Below are 18,189 nucleotides of genomic sequence, written 5' to 3' on the forward strand. Positions count from 1 at the left end.
AAGTACAGAAATAGAGGAGACTTCACATGCCTTGCACTCAGGTCTGTGAGGAGAAAACAAAACTGCATCTCGGTGTGTTTGTTATCTTTTATTTATAATAAACATAGCAGCATTAGGTGAATGCCACTTCTGGTAATGGCATTTAGATTCTCTGCTGTGGCTCTTCTCCCATGCTCTGAATACTTAAAGTGACAATTTATAATCTTTGGCTTCCTATTACACTTAAATGAACAGTCCTTCTGTAAATTTTCAGGCTACTGTCTAAGGTGGGCGACTTGAAAAACTGAAAACTGAGGCTCGATGTCTTTGGGAACAAAAAAACAACAACAACAAAATCAGTTGACTGTTTTTAGAGAAATATCAAACTGTGGTATTTATTGCCAGGGAAGTAGCAAGTGCATAATTACATTACAGAGGAAGCTTGCTCTTTCCACTTGGCGTGCAGCTGGAGCAGGCGCTGGTTGCCACAGCAACAGGGAGATGGCTAAATATAGCCTCACTGGCACTGGACCGCTTAAGGTAGAATGATGGGGAGGTGTGAGGGTGTGAGCCTGGCTCTCTTCATCTCGACCAACTTTTTTTATTAATTTCTTTTCTTATTAAGTGCACAGGTGATTTTGATGGAGCCAAAATTTCTTTTTGCTGCAGCGATGCTCATGTAGTTCTTCAGATCCCTCCCTAAAAACATTCTGCAATTCCTCTAAGCAGCAAAATTGTAATTGGAGTAATTGGAAGTGTTCATCCTACACGTGTACTTCAGTTTCCTTTTATCTGGAAGTTTTAAGTTATGAACTTTCAAGACTAGGGCCGTTTTCTTTATAAAGACAAAATACAAACCACAAAACCCACAGTGACATTGACTGCTTCAAAGAGACCAATACACGGAGCTTCTGCAAGTGGCTGCTATTAGTTTGTTGTGTTTCCAAGGGGGTTTTCTTTACTAGGTCAGACCACTAATTCACTGCACTGGGATGATGGTTGCTACTGCTGGAAAGCTGCAGTCTAGCCAGATGCTGTGAGACCTGTGCTTTATAGCCTGAATGCCAACCTTTATTCTAAAGCTACAGTTTGTTTTACAAGTATGAGACTCGTCTTTATCCATATACGTGCTTACCTCTTTTTGAATCCTGTTAAGCTTTTGTCCTCAATTAAGTTTTATGGCAAGTATTCCTGTGGTCTGAATATGAGAAGAGCACTTCCTTTTATCAGATCTAAATTTCAATCTCTCATTTAAATAAATGTCATCCTTCTTTTGTATTCTGAGAGGATAAATCAAGATCTTGATCTTTGTCATTTATTAGCCTGTATACTCTTATCATGGCTTTTCTTCATAGTTTCTTAAATAGCTAAATTGAACCAATCTTTTAACCTCATCAGTGTATCAGGGTTATTTTTTTCTTCTTTTCCCCTTTCTTAAATCATCAGGTTCTTAATATTTGTCCTGTATTTAGAGGGATTAAAGTGTTCTGTAGACTGTAATACAAGATTTCAGTGATGGTTGATCTGTCCCTGCTATTCCCACCATCCTGTTTGTTGTCTGTCTTTGGTGACTGCTGCACAAAAGAGAACTCCTTGTGGACTTTGTTCAGGTTTCAGAGGGAGTCGATGGTTGGTTTAAAGTCCTGCAAAGTCTGGGATTAATTCAAGCTATTTTCTGTAGTATGCAGTGTTGATTTTGTTAATATTGATTTTTTTTTTTTTTTTTTTTTTTAATCTGCCATTCTGTAGTCTATTCACATAGCAGTCTGAGCTCTTTTAAAAGTTCCTTATAGTATTTTCCAATCTGGTAATCTCTTAAAAACTGCACAAATGCTCATTTCACTACTAATCCCTGTTTGAGCTCATGAATAAATATCACAAGCATCACCTGTCTTCATATGAAAAACTTCTGGCATCCACTATTAACCTTTTGTTGTCATGAAAATTAATGATTAATTATTCTCTCCATGCTACATATTTTGATCCACGTTGCTAGTTTACTGTACCAACCAAACCTTCTAGAAAACTCCTGAAAAGTACAATGAACATTGGTAAAGGAAGGTGCTTGAAATCCTGAATGACCGAAATGATTCTTTTGTCACGTTAGCCATCTCATTTCTAGAGGTGAATCAATCACAGATTTAATGCACACTTGTATCATGGCAGAAGCCATGTTGGTTTGAACCTATTGTCATGAAAGAGGTATATTGCTTTAATTTTTAATGGTCCCTTAAACCCAACTGTTTGTTTTTAAGATGGTTGCTTAGATCGTTGTGGCAGCAGTGGCATAGGATACACCTAGATGAACAAATATGGTGAGAAACTAATCTGTGAATGTGCAAGGAGTTGAGCTGCATGATGCCTGCCCATGTGCGTGTTCTTCCTCCGCACTAAACGTGGCACACTTAGTATGTTTAGGTAAACTGGCTTGAATTTAGTACAGGGTAGGAAGAAGCAGAGATGCATCTTTCACTGTGTTGGACTGTCTGGTAGCACTTTCTAACCATGTACTTGCCCTAATTTCCCTGAAGCTTTTAAAACTAATTCTTCTTTCTACCTGGCACTAAATAATATGTCTATTTTTGTAGGTAAAACTAGTCTCAGAAATAGATGTGCTAAAAGTCAGTCAGTGGGTTGGGAAATCCGGGAGTCTTACTTTCTGTCCTACCTGCACATGCTTTAGAAGAGCATGGCAGAGCAGGTGGTAGCAAATTTCAGGCTGGTACCCTTACCAAAATATTATTGTGGAATACTCTCAGTGTTAGTGTAGTACAGCTGTAAAACAACTTTTATTTTTTGTAGTCATCCACTGAATTCTTCCATAGTATATGAAAACATTCCTGTTTTGAGCAGTAGATTCAGATACTACTTATCCTGAAGATTCATAATGAAGTAACATTTAGAACATGAAAGGGATTATCAAAGTGTAAACTGTGAAACAAACTTGTTTTGCCATTTCTACCACCCTAGCCTAAGATTTAGAAGTCACATTTTGGACTTGTGCCAGTTTCACTCAGTTGGTTTGGCATAGTTCAACCCAGTGTCTGTATATATATATGTATGGACCTTGATTCTCCTGCTGTATTGGCCTTGGAGTTGTTCCTGATTTATACCAGCTGTTTGAATACTTACATTGTGCTTAGAGTCACAACAGTAAATTTCAATTTTGGATTTGATTGGGATTTTTAAACAGATCTTAATCTCAGTTGCATCCTAAAGGTTTTCTTTAGGCTTGCATTAATTTTCTGAAGAGAGATGAGAGATGTTTCCTTTATTTCATGATAATATCTTTGCTGCCTTTCAGATCAAAAGGGGTAATCCTGAATATCTCCTCAGCTGCTGGGATGTATCCAACTCCACTGCTGACTCTTTACTCTGCAACCAAGGTAAGTGTTCTTTTCCACACTGAAATCAAGTGTCAAACATGAGCCAAAACTACAGGAATAAATGTTTTGGTGTCCATCTAGTGGTGCTTTCATGAACTTACTGTAGTGAGCTTCTAACCAAAATTTTTCCAATAGTAGAAGCTGGTAGGTCAAGAGAAAGATGAGTGCAAGGGTTTACTGTCACAGAAATTACTATTTTATATATTTCATCATGCATTCTACTTTTACATGGAAAAGAATGCTAGTGTACCAAGCAAGCTGAGTGCGAGGCTGAGAAAGGGCATTGACTAAGTTTAACACTTTCTTATTTTGACTTTAAAACTTTTTTCCCCCTAATCTTACAGAAAATGTGTATCTTCAATATATATGTATATGTATTTAAGTGGGACTCCTCTGATGCTTGCTGGAAGCAAACATTTTTCCTTGTTTTTAATTAGTTGTCTAAAGTTTATCATTTCAGGTAAGAGAAAGGATAGAGCTCTAGGGTCTTGCCATTACCAAATAGTCAACTTTCCTTGATCTGCTGACTGTACCTCCTGCTAATGTAGCCCAGTATGTCATTTAATGTTCTTGCAGTGAGTGGATTATTGGCTTATATTCTCCCTGGAAGCCACATTAAATTCCAGGTTCTTTGCAGAAGGGCTGCTACTTGACCAAAATTAAAGTATGGTGTTATCCCACTCTGTATGTGGAATTTTGTACTTCATTCTACACCAGTTGAGAAATCTCATGATGCTTAACAATCAAAATTTATCAAGGTCTGTCTGTTTGGACTGAAGCTCTGTCTTGTCAGCTGTTCCATCTAATGTTGTCATCTGCAGATTCGCTGAGGGTGTGCTCTGCATCATCATCTAGACTGCTGATAGGAGGTACTGAAGAATATGGGCCTCAATATTGATCTGTAGGGTTCTCTGCTTGTTATCAGCCAGATGTCAAGCTATTAATCATGGCCCTTTTGAGCCTGGTGGTCCAGCCAATTTTCTGTCTGGCCAGAAGTTTGTCCTCTCAGCAAACATCTGCTTGACTTCTGAGTGAGAATGCTGTAGATGGTGATGTCAAAAGCTTTACTGAGGTGAAAATATCTATACACACACGCAAATACTAAAAAAAATAAAAATGTGTTTACCTCATCTACAAAGCTAGTCCATTCCATTGTAGAAAGCAATTTAGTTAAACATGATTTGCCATTGGTAAATCTGTATTGATTGTGTCTTGTCCTTTATGTGCTTGGAAATGAATTCCAAGAGGAAGGCTCCATGATCTTTCCACAAACTGAGATAAAGCTGATGGAATCATTCTTGCCTTTTCAAGGAGGGATATGTTAGCCTTCTTCCGGTTGTCAAAGACCTCCCCCAGTTTCCATAGTTTTTCATATATCTTAGACAGCAGACTTATATACATGCAGTCTAGTTCTTTCAGTACTCTGGAGTAAATCCATGATGCTTCCATAAATTTGAATACATCCAGCTTCTCTGAGTAGCCCCTGAATTGTTGCTGCTTCAGCCTATCTGTTTCTTTAAAGATTGTGCATGCAGAGGCATGTGGGCAAGCTTTGGCTGTGTGAAGGCAAGAGAAGTGTTGAATACCTTAACCTTTTTCTGTCCTTTAGGTTGTCTCCTTCATTCATCAACAGAGCCGGATTTCTTTGAAAGGCCTCTTCAAACTAGTTACGTATAGAAGCCTTCACTGCTACCCTTAATGTCCTTTGCTAGTCTCTTCCTAACTTGGATTTTATTCTACCTAATAAGGTTTTTATGCTTCTCTTTTGTTACTTCTCCTTGTTTATGTCTCTCATATGCTCAATTTTAGTTCATCAAGAAGTTCCCCACTTAAGCAAACACTCTTTTTACTGAAATTTCCATTTTTCTTTCCCACTAGGCTGGTTTATTTTACCAGTTCGTAAGTTACTACTCTAGATCCAAATTTAATTTTAAATTTATCTGCTCTGGTTTTTCTTTGTGTCACTGGGACAGTTTTGTCTTTCTGCAGCTGGTCTTATTGCTTTGGATTTTATTTTTTTTTTTCCCCAAAGATAATTATAAGGGCTTCTGATATGTTCTCCTAAAAGATCTCTAGTTGACACTGCAAAGACAGTATGGGTACACAGTACAGAACTGAAGTGTATGTGATAAAACTAAAGGCAAGACACATTGACACTGGTATTAAAGCTGTATGGCACTGCAGCTTTTTCAGGTGCACCTGATAATTACCTTAAATAGTTCAAGGATTTCAGAGTCTAAGCAGAACCTTGGCATGATGAAGAAACCTTCTGTAGTGTCATTCATGTCAGAACAGACCTATGTTTCCTCTAGACTGTCAGTAATGTCTTGATATTTCCAGAAAGGAGCAGATGCACCCTATTTTATTTGTACTAAAGGAGGGAATATATAAGTTGAGAAATCATGAAAGCCTGAATTAGTTGTAGCTGAGAAAATTTGCTCTTGAAATAGCTGTTCCCTGACAGCATGTTTCTTTGTTTTAATATGAAAGGTCACTTTTGTTGTGGTAGTACCTTCAGCTTTATGGAAAGAATTTACCTTCTGATTTTAGTGACAATATGCCTTACAGTGATTTGGTTAGTCTTTTTTCAATGAGAATCTCAAATATTTCCTCCCCTTCCCCTAAGAAACTCAGTTCCAGGTTAAGTAATTTGCCTATTCTTAGCACTGCTCATCTTCTACCACAGCGAGATTAGTAAGCATGAAAGTGACTCCCCTAATGTAGCTATAGAAAGTCTGTATCTGCAATTTCTATGTTTTTTCCTCATCTGTATAGAGGGGCTTTAAAGCATAGTATCCTTCAGGTCTAAGTCAATGGCTTTGGCTAATTAACAGGAACAGACACAGTCTCTTTAACCTTGCTGTGGAGAATTCCCATTTTACAATGAAACAAGACACTTTAAAAGTAATCATCATCCTATTTTTGACAGGCTTACCTATCTACCTGCACTAATAGTAATGAGAAGTGAAATATGCTTGATTTTGTGCATTTTTTTGGTTTTGTTCCCCGCCTTCCCCACCACATCTGTAGTAGTTGGGTTTGTTACTGAATATCCAAGGAGAAGTTTTCTTAATGCAATGTTTGTCTGTTTATTCAGGGGCTGCTTTAATTAGATTATGTCCTTAAGACTCTTTTAAGTTAGAGGCTGCTGGGAGGCTAGAGCATCTGGAGGTAGAAAACACATCTTGTCTTAAACTCTTCAAGATGAAAAACTCCAGTGTTTATTTAGATACTGGAAGCTGCTTTTCCTCCTAATGTAAAATGAACATTTTCCTTATTGCAAACCCTTTGCAACCAGTAGAGGTGACAGTCTCTACACCATCTCTCCCTGCTTGAGGCAGTATCTGATTTCAGGACTCTGCCACTTAAAAATAGTTAGAAATTTGAATGATTCAAGCTGTTTGGTTAACACAATATAGTTATTTAAATTTATTTTCAATCGCTTATTGATATATTTTGTGCAGTTATCACACAAACGTCTGGCAAATTTGTTCAGGGACTGCACCAAACTATTTACATGTCTATGCAAGTTGCCTTATTGTCACATGAGCATAACCAGCCTACTTGTATCATTGCTGCTGTGCCTGATTTTCAGAGACTTGTTGAATACTGGGTTTCATTAAGAACTTACACTTGGAGGAAAAGGAGAAGGAAAGAACAGTTGAACAGAAGATAAGCTTTTTTGGTTTAATGAGCCTCCTTCTAGCTTGTACATGCAACTTGAAGAATAAAAGGACCTGTTTGCTACATAGCAAAATCTAGTTTTCTTTCAGATCTTGCGTATGCTCAGAAAAATTTCTATAGAAACAGCCCAGTAGCTTCTTATATAGACTGAATTCAGTAGGATGACCTTAATAGGAAAAACACTGGGGATGGGAAACTTTAAGCCCTGGTTTCAGTTAATCCAGTGGTGACATGGTCAGCAAAGGAAGACTGTAAGGGAAGTGGAATACTAGAGCTTTGCTGTTTGTTTTGAAACTGGTCTAAAGCAATTCCTTCTTAAATATGTGAATTAATTTATTTAGTGTTTGTTTTAGTTTCAAGCATGGATAAGATAGTTTAGTTCCTTCAGTTGAAGATACTCCATTCATCTTACTTGGCTGTATTGTTTCACTAAAACAAGAAACCACAGTGGAACCTGATATTTTGCAGGAGGAAAGAGTGGAAAGGTGATTTAGAAGAACTCCAGGAGGGGCATCTATGCTGGTTTGAATTGCTGAGTTGTGTTGGGCTGTGAGGACAATACTTTCTCAGCATGGTTATGCACGTGGTTATATCAGATGTGAGGGCATCTTCAAGGCAGGTACTACCATCCACCTTTTAAGCCTTTTCACTTTTTCTTTAAACTCTTAGTCTTGTAATTTCTAAAACTTCCAGAAGTTGGAAAGAGGATCTGTGGAGGTGGACATCAGGACTAGGAAGAAATATCACCATAAGGTGGCATTTCTTAAAAGTGTAAAGGCAGAAGGTGAAGTATTTAAACACTTTTAAAAACCCTGCACAAGAGAAACCCACTGAAATCACTCTTAAAAAAAAAAAGTCTCTGGAGATGACATACGTAGTGAATAATGTGAACATACAAAGTCTTATTTTCCTTTTCTAACTAGGTTTTATGTAACAAATCTAGTTCCTTTTCCTTCTAAATTAAAAAGGGTTTTGTTTGTTTAGATTGAGCCTCACTTCTGTGAAAATGCTTTGTAAGCATAGGGTTTCTGTTCAGATGGCATTGCTCTAATTTGCAAAGTTTATTTGAAAACCTAGAGTTTTTCACTTTGAAAACAGGAACTATAAATAGTAAATAAAATATGCTTACAAGAACCTGCAAACTATAGTTTCCACTTCAATGTGTAGCATGCTGCATGTTTCCCTTTTCTTTCAAGGCTTTTGTGGACTACTTCTCCCGAGGCCTCCACGCGGAGTACAAGAGCAAGGGCATCATTGTGCAGGTAAGTAGTTTGTTTCATGTGAGCGTGGTTACCACAGAAACATTGGCGTCTTGGTAACAAAAAGGAATCAGCATATTCTCTTATTCATTAATAAGTGACACAGACTAAGGTAAGTATTTAATTTGATCCCATTAGCAACTTTCTTAAATTATTCTGAAACAATGTATCTTTAAGCAACAAAAACCATTGGTGGTGATGGTTTTATTGGGGTGGGAGGGTTGTGTGTGTGGCGCTTTTTTTTAATCTGATGGTGGTAATTGAACCTTTAAGTTTAAAATACTTCATAAAACTGTATGCAGCTCTGTAGAATACATCTTTATACAACTTAATCTACTGGAATGCACTTTTGAAGTGCATTTGTGCAGAGATTAAATGGATAACTGCTCAAAAGACTTGGACAGTAGCAGTCCGTTCCCTGCAGTGTCAGTGAATCAACTGCTACGAAAAGCATAGTAGAAAGAACAAACAAAAGCCTCAAAGACTTTGTATGTAATAGACTGATTTAACTTTCTTTAATACTAGGTTTCTGTGTTACCAATAAGTCTTGCTTTTTTCCCTTCACTTTTTACCTTCCACGATTTTAATTATTTTTGGAGCATAAAAAGAAACCAAGCCAGTCTTGCACAGCTTTATGGGATTTTGCTTTAATATAACTTCTCACATACTCTTAGTTTTTACTTCCAAAATGCAGCTGGAATTTCCAGCTTTGGTCACAAACACTGAGGTTTTTCATTACTTATTACACCTGTTGCTCTCCAGAGCAAGTGAGTTTGATGAAGGCAGTATAAGATCTTACCTGTACTGTGGAGACAGTGGTGTATCTTTTTAAAATTCAGCTAGAGATCTTCTTAAAAAGAGGACTAGCCTATGTCCTCGCCTGTGATTCCCCTATTCTGTAACATAGTTCTCAAAACCATTTGAAGTCTGAAGGCCCTATGAGGAGTAAGGCACAAAGTTATCTACCTTATTTGTGCAGTCATTCAGTATGAGAGTACAACTTTCGTTACTGGCTAAAACGATAGAGAAGTTATCACCTTAAGACTATGTTACCTTTTTGACTTTCTAGATTTTTTTTTTTCCCCTTTAACCATACATAGCAAAACAAAAACTTGTCACCAGGAAATGTTCTGCAGTTTAGTATCCAGGTGTTTAGGCCCAGGTATTCAATATAATGTCCTGTCTCAGTTCCTGAGGGAGGATTGCATTAAGAAAAAAGACAATTGCTTGGTGAGCTATTCCCATGCAGTCACTGACCCTTTAATGTGAACCTCATTTAAGCCTTATATTAAACATGTTAAAAGGATGCTGTTTGTTTTGGGGTCTGTTAGCAGTGGAGAAGCTAGCAAAGGTGGTCCCTGAAAGCCTTCTAACTACTGTTGTTATAGACCTTCTCAAGGACAGACTAGGTGACATTAATGTTGGTAATAGATTATAACTTGCTGCAGAGCTCCTGAAGTGTGACTTCTCCTCAGTGTGCCTGGTGCTGTGCCCTGGCACCTGGGGTGTACCTGCAGATAGACCAGTGCGCAGCAATGAGGATGCACAAAGAGGCAGCACTCTGAGCAGGTGTGTGTTCAGCATAAAGGGTGATTTGTGTGTGCTCTGAGTTCTTGAAGTGGATTAAGTTGAAGCAACTTTTAGTGGTTTGTCTCCTTGTTACTTTTTTTTCTCACAGAGCTTTCCAAACCTTTCCTTGGCTTCAGCCACAACCTATCGAGCTATAAGTCAATTTTTACCATGCTGGAAGTTCCTTACAGGTTTCTTTTTACTTTTACTCTTCTCCTCAGTGTGCTTCAAGTTGTATTACTTGCAGATTTAGCTTCATTATCAGACAGCTGTTCTTCTGATCCATTTAATTTACATGCAATGAGACCCTCCTTTAATCTGTGGTCACAGTCTCCAAATGAGACCAAAGGAACTGGTAGAGTACGTCTCTTTCCTGCGTCGATAATACAAAGTCTTCTAGTAGGATTTCTTTCCTGCTCAAGCCTACCTATGAACTGTGAGGCATGGGCTCCTTTACCATACAGCTTCACTGGCAATGGAACTGGGTGTGATGCTTGCTTTTTTTTTGTGTGTGTGTGTGCTGTGGTATGATACCTAAGCTCTTTCTCATTTCTAGTGTTTTCTCAGGCAAAGCTGCTGACAGTTACCTCAGTGTAAAAGTATTTAGGAAAGGATGCTTGCAAGAGAGAGAATTGTTACATCTCTGACATTTTGTTCCTATGTGCATTTGTAACCAGGCAGTCTCCTCCTCCCCAAATTTTGCTTAAATACTAGTTTGTTGGTTTGAGAGGAAAATGAAGAAGGAGCAGGTACTGCTTGCTTATGTCTATGGAGTACATATTGAAACTGAAAAGGTAAATAGCCTAGTAACTCGTGCTTGGCTAAAGGCATTAAACGCAATATAAATGCAGATAGTATGGGAAAGCTTTTGTAGCTTTTGGATATGGAAAAGCTAGAAGAAAAGCTTTCTATGTCTTGCATTTTTAACACTTTGAACAAATGAAGAATTGCATCTGTCTTTTTGCATCAACAACTATGTTTTCCTGTACAAAACTTAACAGGTTGTGGTAAACTGTCTTTTTGTAACTCCTGCATTGGCCAAGGGTGCTGAATTCCTGACAGCACTGCTTTTTTGCCTCTGAATGTAGAAAGTAAATTGTCATTCTGAGTTATGTGGGCCTGATGACCGATAGCTGTCACAGCTTCAATTTGTTATGCTAATTTTATTGCAGTCCATGTCCTTGTCTTCTTGTTCCAGCCTAAGTCACTATAAACCAGTAATGAATATTATAAGTACCTTCCCATGAAGACTAGCTGACCTGTCGTCTTCAAGCCCTCTGGAAGACCGCATCTCCTTTAGATTCTTTGAAGTTGATCTCTCTGACCCTCAGAAATTTTTAATTCTTGACCTACACTTCCAGTTGAGATCACCATTTAAACCAGTTAACTTTTACTATGCCAATACCTGCAGAGTACCCCTGCCCGAAAAGCAGAAACACCGTACAGGTGATGTTTTACAAATTCTGGAAGTTCAACCTAAGGTAGATGAGTTTTACCTAAGTGCATTGCCTTCTCTGTGGAACCTTAGTTTTGACAGTATATAGTGCTTTTATTGAAATGCAGGCATCTTTATATAAAAAAATATATTCTTTCTGGCTGACAGTCCTGCTTAATTTTACAGAAGCACCACAGTAATAGCATAGGTTAAAATTCTGCATGTGTTTACATGGAGAGAAAAAGGCAAATAAAAGTAATGATGAAGACAAGAAGGACTTGTCCCAAGACTTCTTGAAAAAACTTTCTCTGAAAGGTTTCTGCAGACTCTTATGAAACCTTTGGTCTTTGAGTATGTCTAAAAATATTATACTTGGTTCTTTTCCCCTTTCTTTTACTTTTTTTTTTTTTAACTTCAGTCATTATTAGCATTTTCCCCTCCATACTTCATTACTATCCATAGTAAAAGTGGAATAGTGAAAACTTCCACCTGTTTTCTTCTACCATATCCACTATATAAAATACCAGATCACAGAATCATGGAACTGTGTGTTTGAAGGGATCTCTAGCAAGTTTTCTAGTCTCTTCCTGTTCTCCTAGTGTTAGCTGTGGGATTGCTCACAGGCTAGTTGTGGCTTTATCCAGCCAGACTTTCAAAGCCTTCAAGGGCAGGGGTGACCTCTCACACACAGAATCACAGAATGTTGGGGACTGGAAGGGACCTTGAAAGATCACCCAGTCCAATCCCCCTGCTGGAGCAGAAACACCTGGATGAGGTTACACAGGAATGTGTCCAGGTGGGTTTTGAATGTCTCCAGAGTAGGAGACTCCACAACCTCCCTGGGCAGCCTGTTCCAGTGTTCTGTCACCCTCACTGAGAAGAAGTTTCTTCTCATATTTAAGTTGCGCTGTTCTCCTAGCAAATGACTTTTTCCTTAGTGTCCAGTCTGAAAGCTCACAGCCAAAATTGGTGGGTTTGCCTCTTGCTGTTATATCTGGCAGTACCAGGAAGAGTTTGGCTCTCATCTTCATATCTGCCCTTGAAATAACTACGGGGAGGTATGGGGTCACCACAGGCCTCCTTTTCACCACACTGAACAAGCCCATCTCTCTCTCCGGGTATTTACAAAAGTGTGATTTCACCAGACTAATGGCATTGCCTTCCTCCAAAGACCTTAGCTTTGTTCTTTAGTGTTCTGTACAGGTCAGCTTTGGTTGTTGCAATTATTCCATTTCCTTTTCATGTGCCCACCCTCCTTTTTCCCACAGAGTAGTAGCAGGAGACTTCTTTGGAAACAGAGAGTTCAGGTCTTTTTAAAAAGTAAGGTAAAATAGGTGATAAAATTGTGTAAATGAACTATTCTGACTTTTGGGGGCTTATTTTCGTTTGAATGTAGCATAATTGGTAGTTCTTGCATTCATGAAATATTCAAGACCCCAGTTCTGAGTACTGGCCAGTTTTAATAAGCGTGAGAGCTGTTAAGCACTAGCAAATGTTTTAAGCTAGAAAGAGATATTGTATTGACATAAGCTACTTTTAAGGCATGTTTTGAAACTGGAGAGCAGGCAAAGCTCATTCCGGATAAAGACAAAGAATTTTCTGTACAGCTCCTTGCCCCAGGTGGTGTGTGTTTATACCTGCCTGAATACAAAATGCCAAAAGGCTTTAGGCAGCAAAAGACTTTTAACGTCATGCTAGTTGTAGATACAGTTCATGAACATCTGAGATCTTTGTGGGGAGGAAGAAGGGAAGAAAACTAATTTAATGGATTCAACAGGTTTCTTCATAGCTGTTAAAATATGGCACAGTTAATGGGAAGATGGTAAATATTTCTGAAACTAAATACCTGTCTGTCGAGGGTTAGTATTGCGGGGTGACAATCAAACCCTGGCAGATGTATTGTTAACCTCCTCTCCCCCCCACTTTCCCCTTTTTCCCCTCCCTCTCCCCCCTTCCCACTCAGGACAGGCGATCAGGAGGGAAAGAAGGACAGAGAGAAGAGAGTTGGAAAAATTAAAGATGTTTTACTAATGCTACTAATAAGAATAGAGAAAATAACACAAAATATACAAAACCAATCTTGTAAGTCTCAGCAACTGCAGAGCCAGCACCCGAAGTCCTGGATTAGACTCTGTAGCCAACCGGAGCTGGATTCAGTCTCTCACTAGGCCTCAGTTCGCAGGGACGACCAGCAAGGTCCTCTCCTAATGTCAGCCATGAGGAAAAAGGGAAAGAGGGCAAAAGAGGGACGAGATCCTCGTGATCTCCCACTTTTATATGAAGCATTCACGTGAATGGAATGTTATACACCCTTGGTCAGTCTCTCGGTCATCAGTTTTCTCGTTGCCCCTCTCGCGAGATGTCCATCCGTGCTTATCAATAAGTTTGCATTCCATTGCTAGGTTTAACCAAAACATGTGTCGGGTTCTCCAGGAAAATGCAGCTAATATGAAGGCTTTAGCTGACAGGCAAAAATTCGCTAAAAGAGAAACTTGTTTTTAACAAAACCAGGACACTGTCTCTTTGTTTTCTAGAGAGCATTTAGGAGGAAAAAAATGCTGGAGTGTAATCCATATTTCTGTGTGCCTTGAAGGCTGTGGATAAATAGCTGTCCAGTAGTGCTCCTGTATGCTTGCTTTTTTCAAATATCCTCACACACAATTGTTTCCCCTTTCATGCTGTCCAGTGGCTTAACTGGGTACTGCAGTTCACCTCCGAAGTCTGTTTTGAGCAGAGGGAGATAGAAAATAAATCTTAACCATAACTATCATGTCAGGCTGTGTGGGGATGTTGCAGATATAATTTGGTCATGAATAAGAAGCTTAGAATTGGGTTGGTGGTTTGTTTTTTTTTTTCTGTTTGGTTCGGGGTTTTGTTTGTTTGTTTGTTTTAGGGGGTTTTTCTTTGGTTTGTGGGTTTTTTTGTTTGTTTGGGTTTTTTTTTTGTTGTAGTTTTGTTTGGTTTGGTTGGTTGGTTTTTTTGGGTTTTTTTTTGTGTTTTGTTTTGTTTTGTTTTCTTTATTTTTAACACCGAACTAGAGATTGAGTTTAGAAGTGTAATTTGTAAAACGGATGAGGTTCATATTCTGGAGCTGAAACTATACGTACTTATGCTGTTATGGTAACAGAATGAGTAGTTTTCTTATCCAAGCATTTATAGCTTTTGGCAACTTTAAAGGCAATGGTAACAACTTATGCTTCTGCAATTCAGGTCTCCATTTGAAAGTGGACTCATGCAGTATATTTTTGAAAGTCCTATTTACAGAGAGAAGTGCACAATTTTAATGTTCTAAGGTGAAGAAATGGGCAGACATACCAATACTTTGCGGTGGTCTGATTCCTGTTGAAATGTGCACAGCCATGGCATGGATAGCTAGTGGATAGGCATGGATAGTGAGAGAGTTCAGGTGATCCTTTCCCCCCAGGCTGTGCTTCTGAGAGCATGACAGGAAAGCTGATGTTTCTGAGGTCAAACACGTGTGGCCATTGTTCTTTAAGAGGCTAACAAGGGGAAGCAGGTTTCCAAGCTGTAACTTGCCTGAATATAATGAGTTTTGAAATGGTGTTCTCATTTTGAGATCTGTTAGTGGAGCGTAATTGGACACACACTTCTTGGGTACCTGCTGTAAAGGTACATGGATCACAGCACTCGCCACTGTGATGGGCAGTAGTGACTGCATGTGTTGAATCACTAGTATAACTACAAACTGTCAGTGTTTTAGGAGATCCATTTCAAAGTGGTAAGCTTCCAACCTTTTGAAGCTTATGAGATCTGTTATGGCAATATCTGATTGAGTGGCTGTAGACCGGGACTTTTTGGTTGTGGTGGTTTTTTTGTTGTTTTGTTGTTTTGTGTTTTTTTTTTTTTTTTCAGAAGTCTAGATTCAGGACAAGCTAAAAGCAATGCCAAAACCATCACTATGAGGAAAGATGGTTGCTTCCTTGTGTGCAACTATACGTGTATTTCCCTTTCCTTTTCCACAGCATGAGCTGAAGATAGACCTGGGGGATCCAAAACCACATTCCACCTATCTCGCCCCACCAAAGGCATGCCCTTGTGGTACCAGCGTCCCCCTGTCACCCATGCTGCTTCCTCCTGCTTTTCCATTATGTCAGGGCCAGGTAGTTCTGAGACCTACTATCACTTTTTCTGTTTCTTCCAAGCATTGCTATAAAAGCGCATTAACTGTGCTCCACTTTTTTATTTTTAACCCTCTGTCCTTGAGGTCTTCTGCTCTGGTACTGACACCTCTTCCTTCCTCCAAGCCTTCCTGTGGAGCTAAAAGCTCAGTTTTCCAAGGCTCTGGATGTTCCCTTTCCTTCTTCCTTCTGCCTTCATGTTTCTCTTTGTACAGGTGCCAAACTGAGGAGCTGTTACTAAAGTCTATAAAACTCCCTGTCTTGCATCCTGCACCTCCTTCCCAGGCAAGCATTGGGGGTTTACTACAGAGAAGCGATACTCCAGTATTATCTGTTAAACAGCTGGAATGAAGTTTTGCACTCACAAATTTTAAGAAAGGCTTTTCAGCCATAGGCTTGCAGGGGTAGTTTTTCTAGGGCCCGAACTGGGGATGCTGACTGTCAACAGACCACTGAATCATCTATCATTCACATTCCAAATGTGGCCCACAAGATAACTGATTAAAAATGCTTTTGATACTGTACATTGTTGGGTTTTTTTTTGGTTTTGTGGGTTTTTTGTTTGTTTGTTTGTTTTTAATAACCAGAATGGCAAAGACAACTAGCTCAAGCTAGATCTCAGGAAACAGGTTACCTGATTTCCAACAATTTTAGTTCCTTGATGGATGTGTAAGTTAATCTTTAAGCATTCTCTGCTTAACATGATCTTTCTTATGTGCAGAGTGTTCTACCATATTACGTGGCAACAAAAATGTCCAAAATCCGCAAGCCAACCTTTGATAAGCCCAGTCCTGAAACGTATGTCAGAGCTGCGCTGGGCACGGTCGGCCTGCAGTCCCAGACCAATGGGTGCTTACCCCATGCGCTCATGGTAAGTCACCTTGGAAAACATAAGGATCTGGAATGTCCTTTGTATGTGTTTATCAGGGAAGAAGAGTAAAGAATAATTTTGAATATTAAATATTCTTTAGCTTGTAATCATAATTTAGCAATGTTTGTGTGTGCTGCTAACTATTACATTTCATTTAGTATGACCTATAAAAAACTGAGACTTCCCTCCTTTTTTTTTGTTTTTCAGGGATGGATCTTCTCTCTTCTACCTACACCTGCTATCATTAATTTCCTCATGAAAACAAACAAAGGAGTACGGGCTCGTTATTTGAAAAAAATGAAGGAGAAGTAAGGTGGAGGCAACTTGACCTTGGAAGCAAGGAGCTCCTGCAGGTTCCATACCTGTGCTGCAGCACCAAGTAGACCTAATGTTTTAAACATCTTCAATCGTAGGTGTACTTTCTAACAAGCATAACCGTCTTGTTTTGAGGATACAGATGAAACAAGACTGACTTCCAATATTGATTTTTAAATAGGCTTTATTTGTTTATGCATATTATGAGGGGGGAAGTGCTTTGGACTAAAATTGCACCATGCTTTAAGAAATATTTACATGGACTTGATCACACATTGTGCTGTTGAGGAACGGCTGGGTTATATAGTGTCCGTCACATCTATGTACGGTGTGCGGGTGACCGACAGAAACACACTAGTTCTGAAGTATTTCCTGGACAGATGGGGAGGAGTGGGAAGGAAGGAGAAAAAAAGGTGACCCAGCATTTTTGACAGAGTGTAACATTTTCCCAGCTCAGGTTTTGGGTACTTGCAAGGATTCTGCCTTGTCAGCCAGCTCGTGAGCATTCTCCTGCTTACGTGGTCCAGTGTGATTTTTGGTTATGAACTTGAGGGAAATGCGCCAAAAGCCAGAATGAGTGTAATTGCTGATCTATAAATATATACATAAAATAACATTGCAAAAAGTATTTAAATTCTTGGTTCCTGGATATGGATTCTAACTTTTTGGTAGTATGTAATCTTTGATTTTTAATAATATTTTTAAAAGTTCAGTGCCTGATCTTTGTAATAGATGGTGATAACACAATGTAGATAAATGTCACAAGTTATGTGTTACATGCTGGTTGCTGTGTAAAAGATTATGGGTGCTTTAAATGCAGAGCTTGAAACGAGTTACTGTCCTTGTCAGCAATGATTCCTTCAGTTTGTCTTTTTGGTGAGGCCTTTTGAAATGTGAATCCTAAATATTTGAGACAACTTTAAAAATTAGAACCAGTAAACTTCTTTAAATGTAGAACACTTTCAAATTCCATTGTGTTTAACTGATTTATTTAATGGTTCTGTTCCAAAACTGAGTGCTCTGGTGAGGCTAGAGTTGCCTGACTCCAGGAGAAAGAGGTCAGAGTAAATGAGAAGTATGCACTTGTTGTCTGTATTTACCTACTGTCTAAATAAAGATTTTGGTCTGTGATGTTCCCTTTTATAACCATAAAATGCACTGAAATTTGCAAGGTAAATCAAATTGCAAACAGCTACCAGTGTTTTCTGTGGTGATTTCCTATGGTTGAAGAGTGGAGGTTGTTTTCTGTCCTTGAGAGAATAATTTCAAGCTCTGATTTTGAAGTGAAACATGTACTGAGACATGATTTGGGGCTAACATTTCTGTACATTGAAAAAACCTGAATACCGATGCAATGGTGCTGATCAAATCTGAGACACAGATTCTATGCCATAGTTTTCTTAATTTTTTTGGAATGAGGGTGGTGAAGTCAGTGGTATTAGTTCTGTAAGAGTACATGACTTGGTTTGCTCTGGATCTGATGTGGAAGCATTGAACTAAACAATCTGTATCTTTGACTTTGTAAAACAAATACAATGGAATTTACTCTGAA

At 38.8% G+C, this 18,189-nt stretch overlaps 1 protein-coding gene across 1 annotated transcript in view; it reads left to right on the top strand.

The window, feature by feature from the left end:
* Window positions 1-18,189, top strand: part of HSD17B12 (hydroxysteroid 17-beta dehydrogenase 12) — an 85,559-nt gene extending 67,370 nt beyond the window's left edge. The window contains exons 8-11 of the mRNA XM_065839801.2: window positions 3,284-3,365; window positions 8,246-8,311; window positions 16,173-16,322; window positions 16,530-18,189. Coding sequence (XP_065695873.1) covers window positions 3,284-3,365; window positions 8,246-8,311; window positions 16,173-16,322; window positions 16,530-16,634 — 403 coding nt within the window. The 3' untranslated portion in view covers window positions 16,635-18,189. The remainder of the gene's footprint in view (window positions 1-3,283; window positions 3,366-8,245; window positions 8,312-16,172; window positions 16,323-16,529) is intronic.

The sequence above is a fragment of the Patagioenas fasciata genome, chromosome 5 (genome assembly GCF_037038585.1).
Source record: "Patagioenas fasciata isolate bPatFas1 chromosome 5, bPatFas1.hap1, whole genome shotgun sequence".
NCBI classification, from domain to species: domain Eukaryota; kingdom Metazoa; phylum Chordata; class Aves; order Columbiformes; family Columbidae; genus Patagioenas; species Patagioenas fasciata.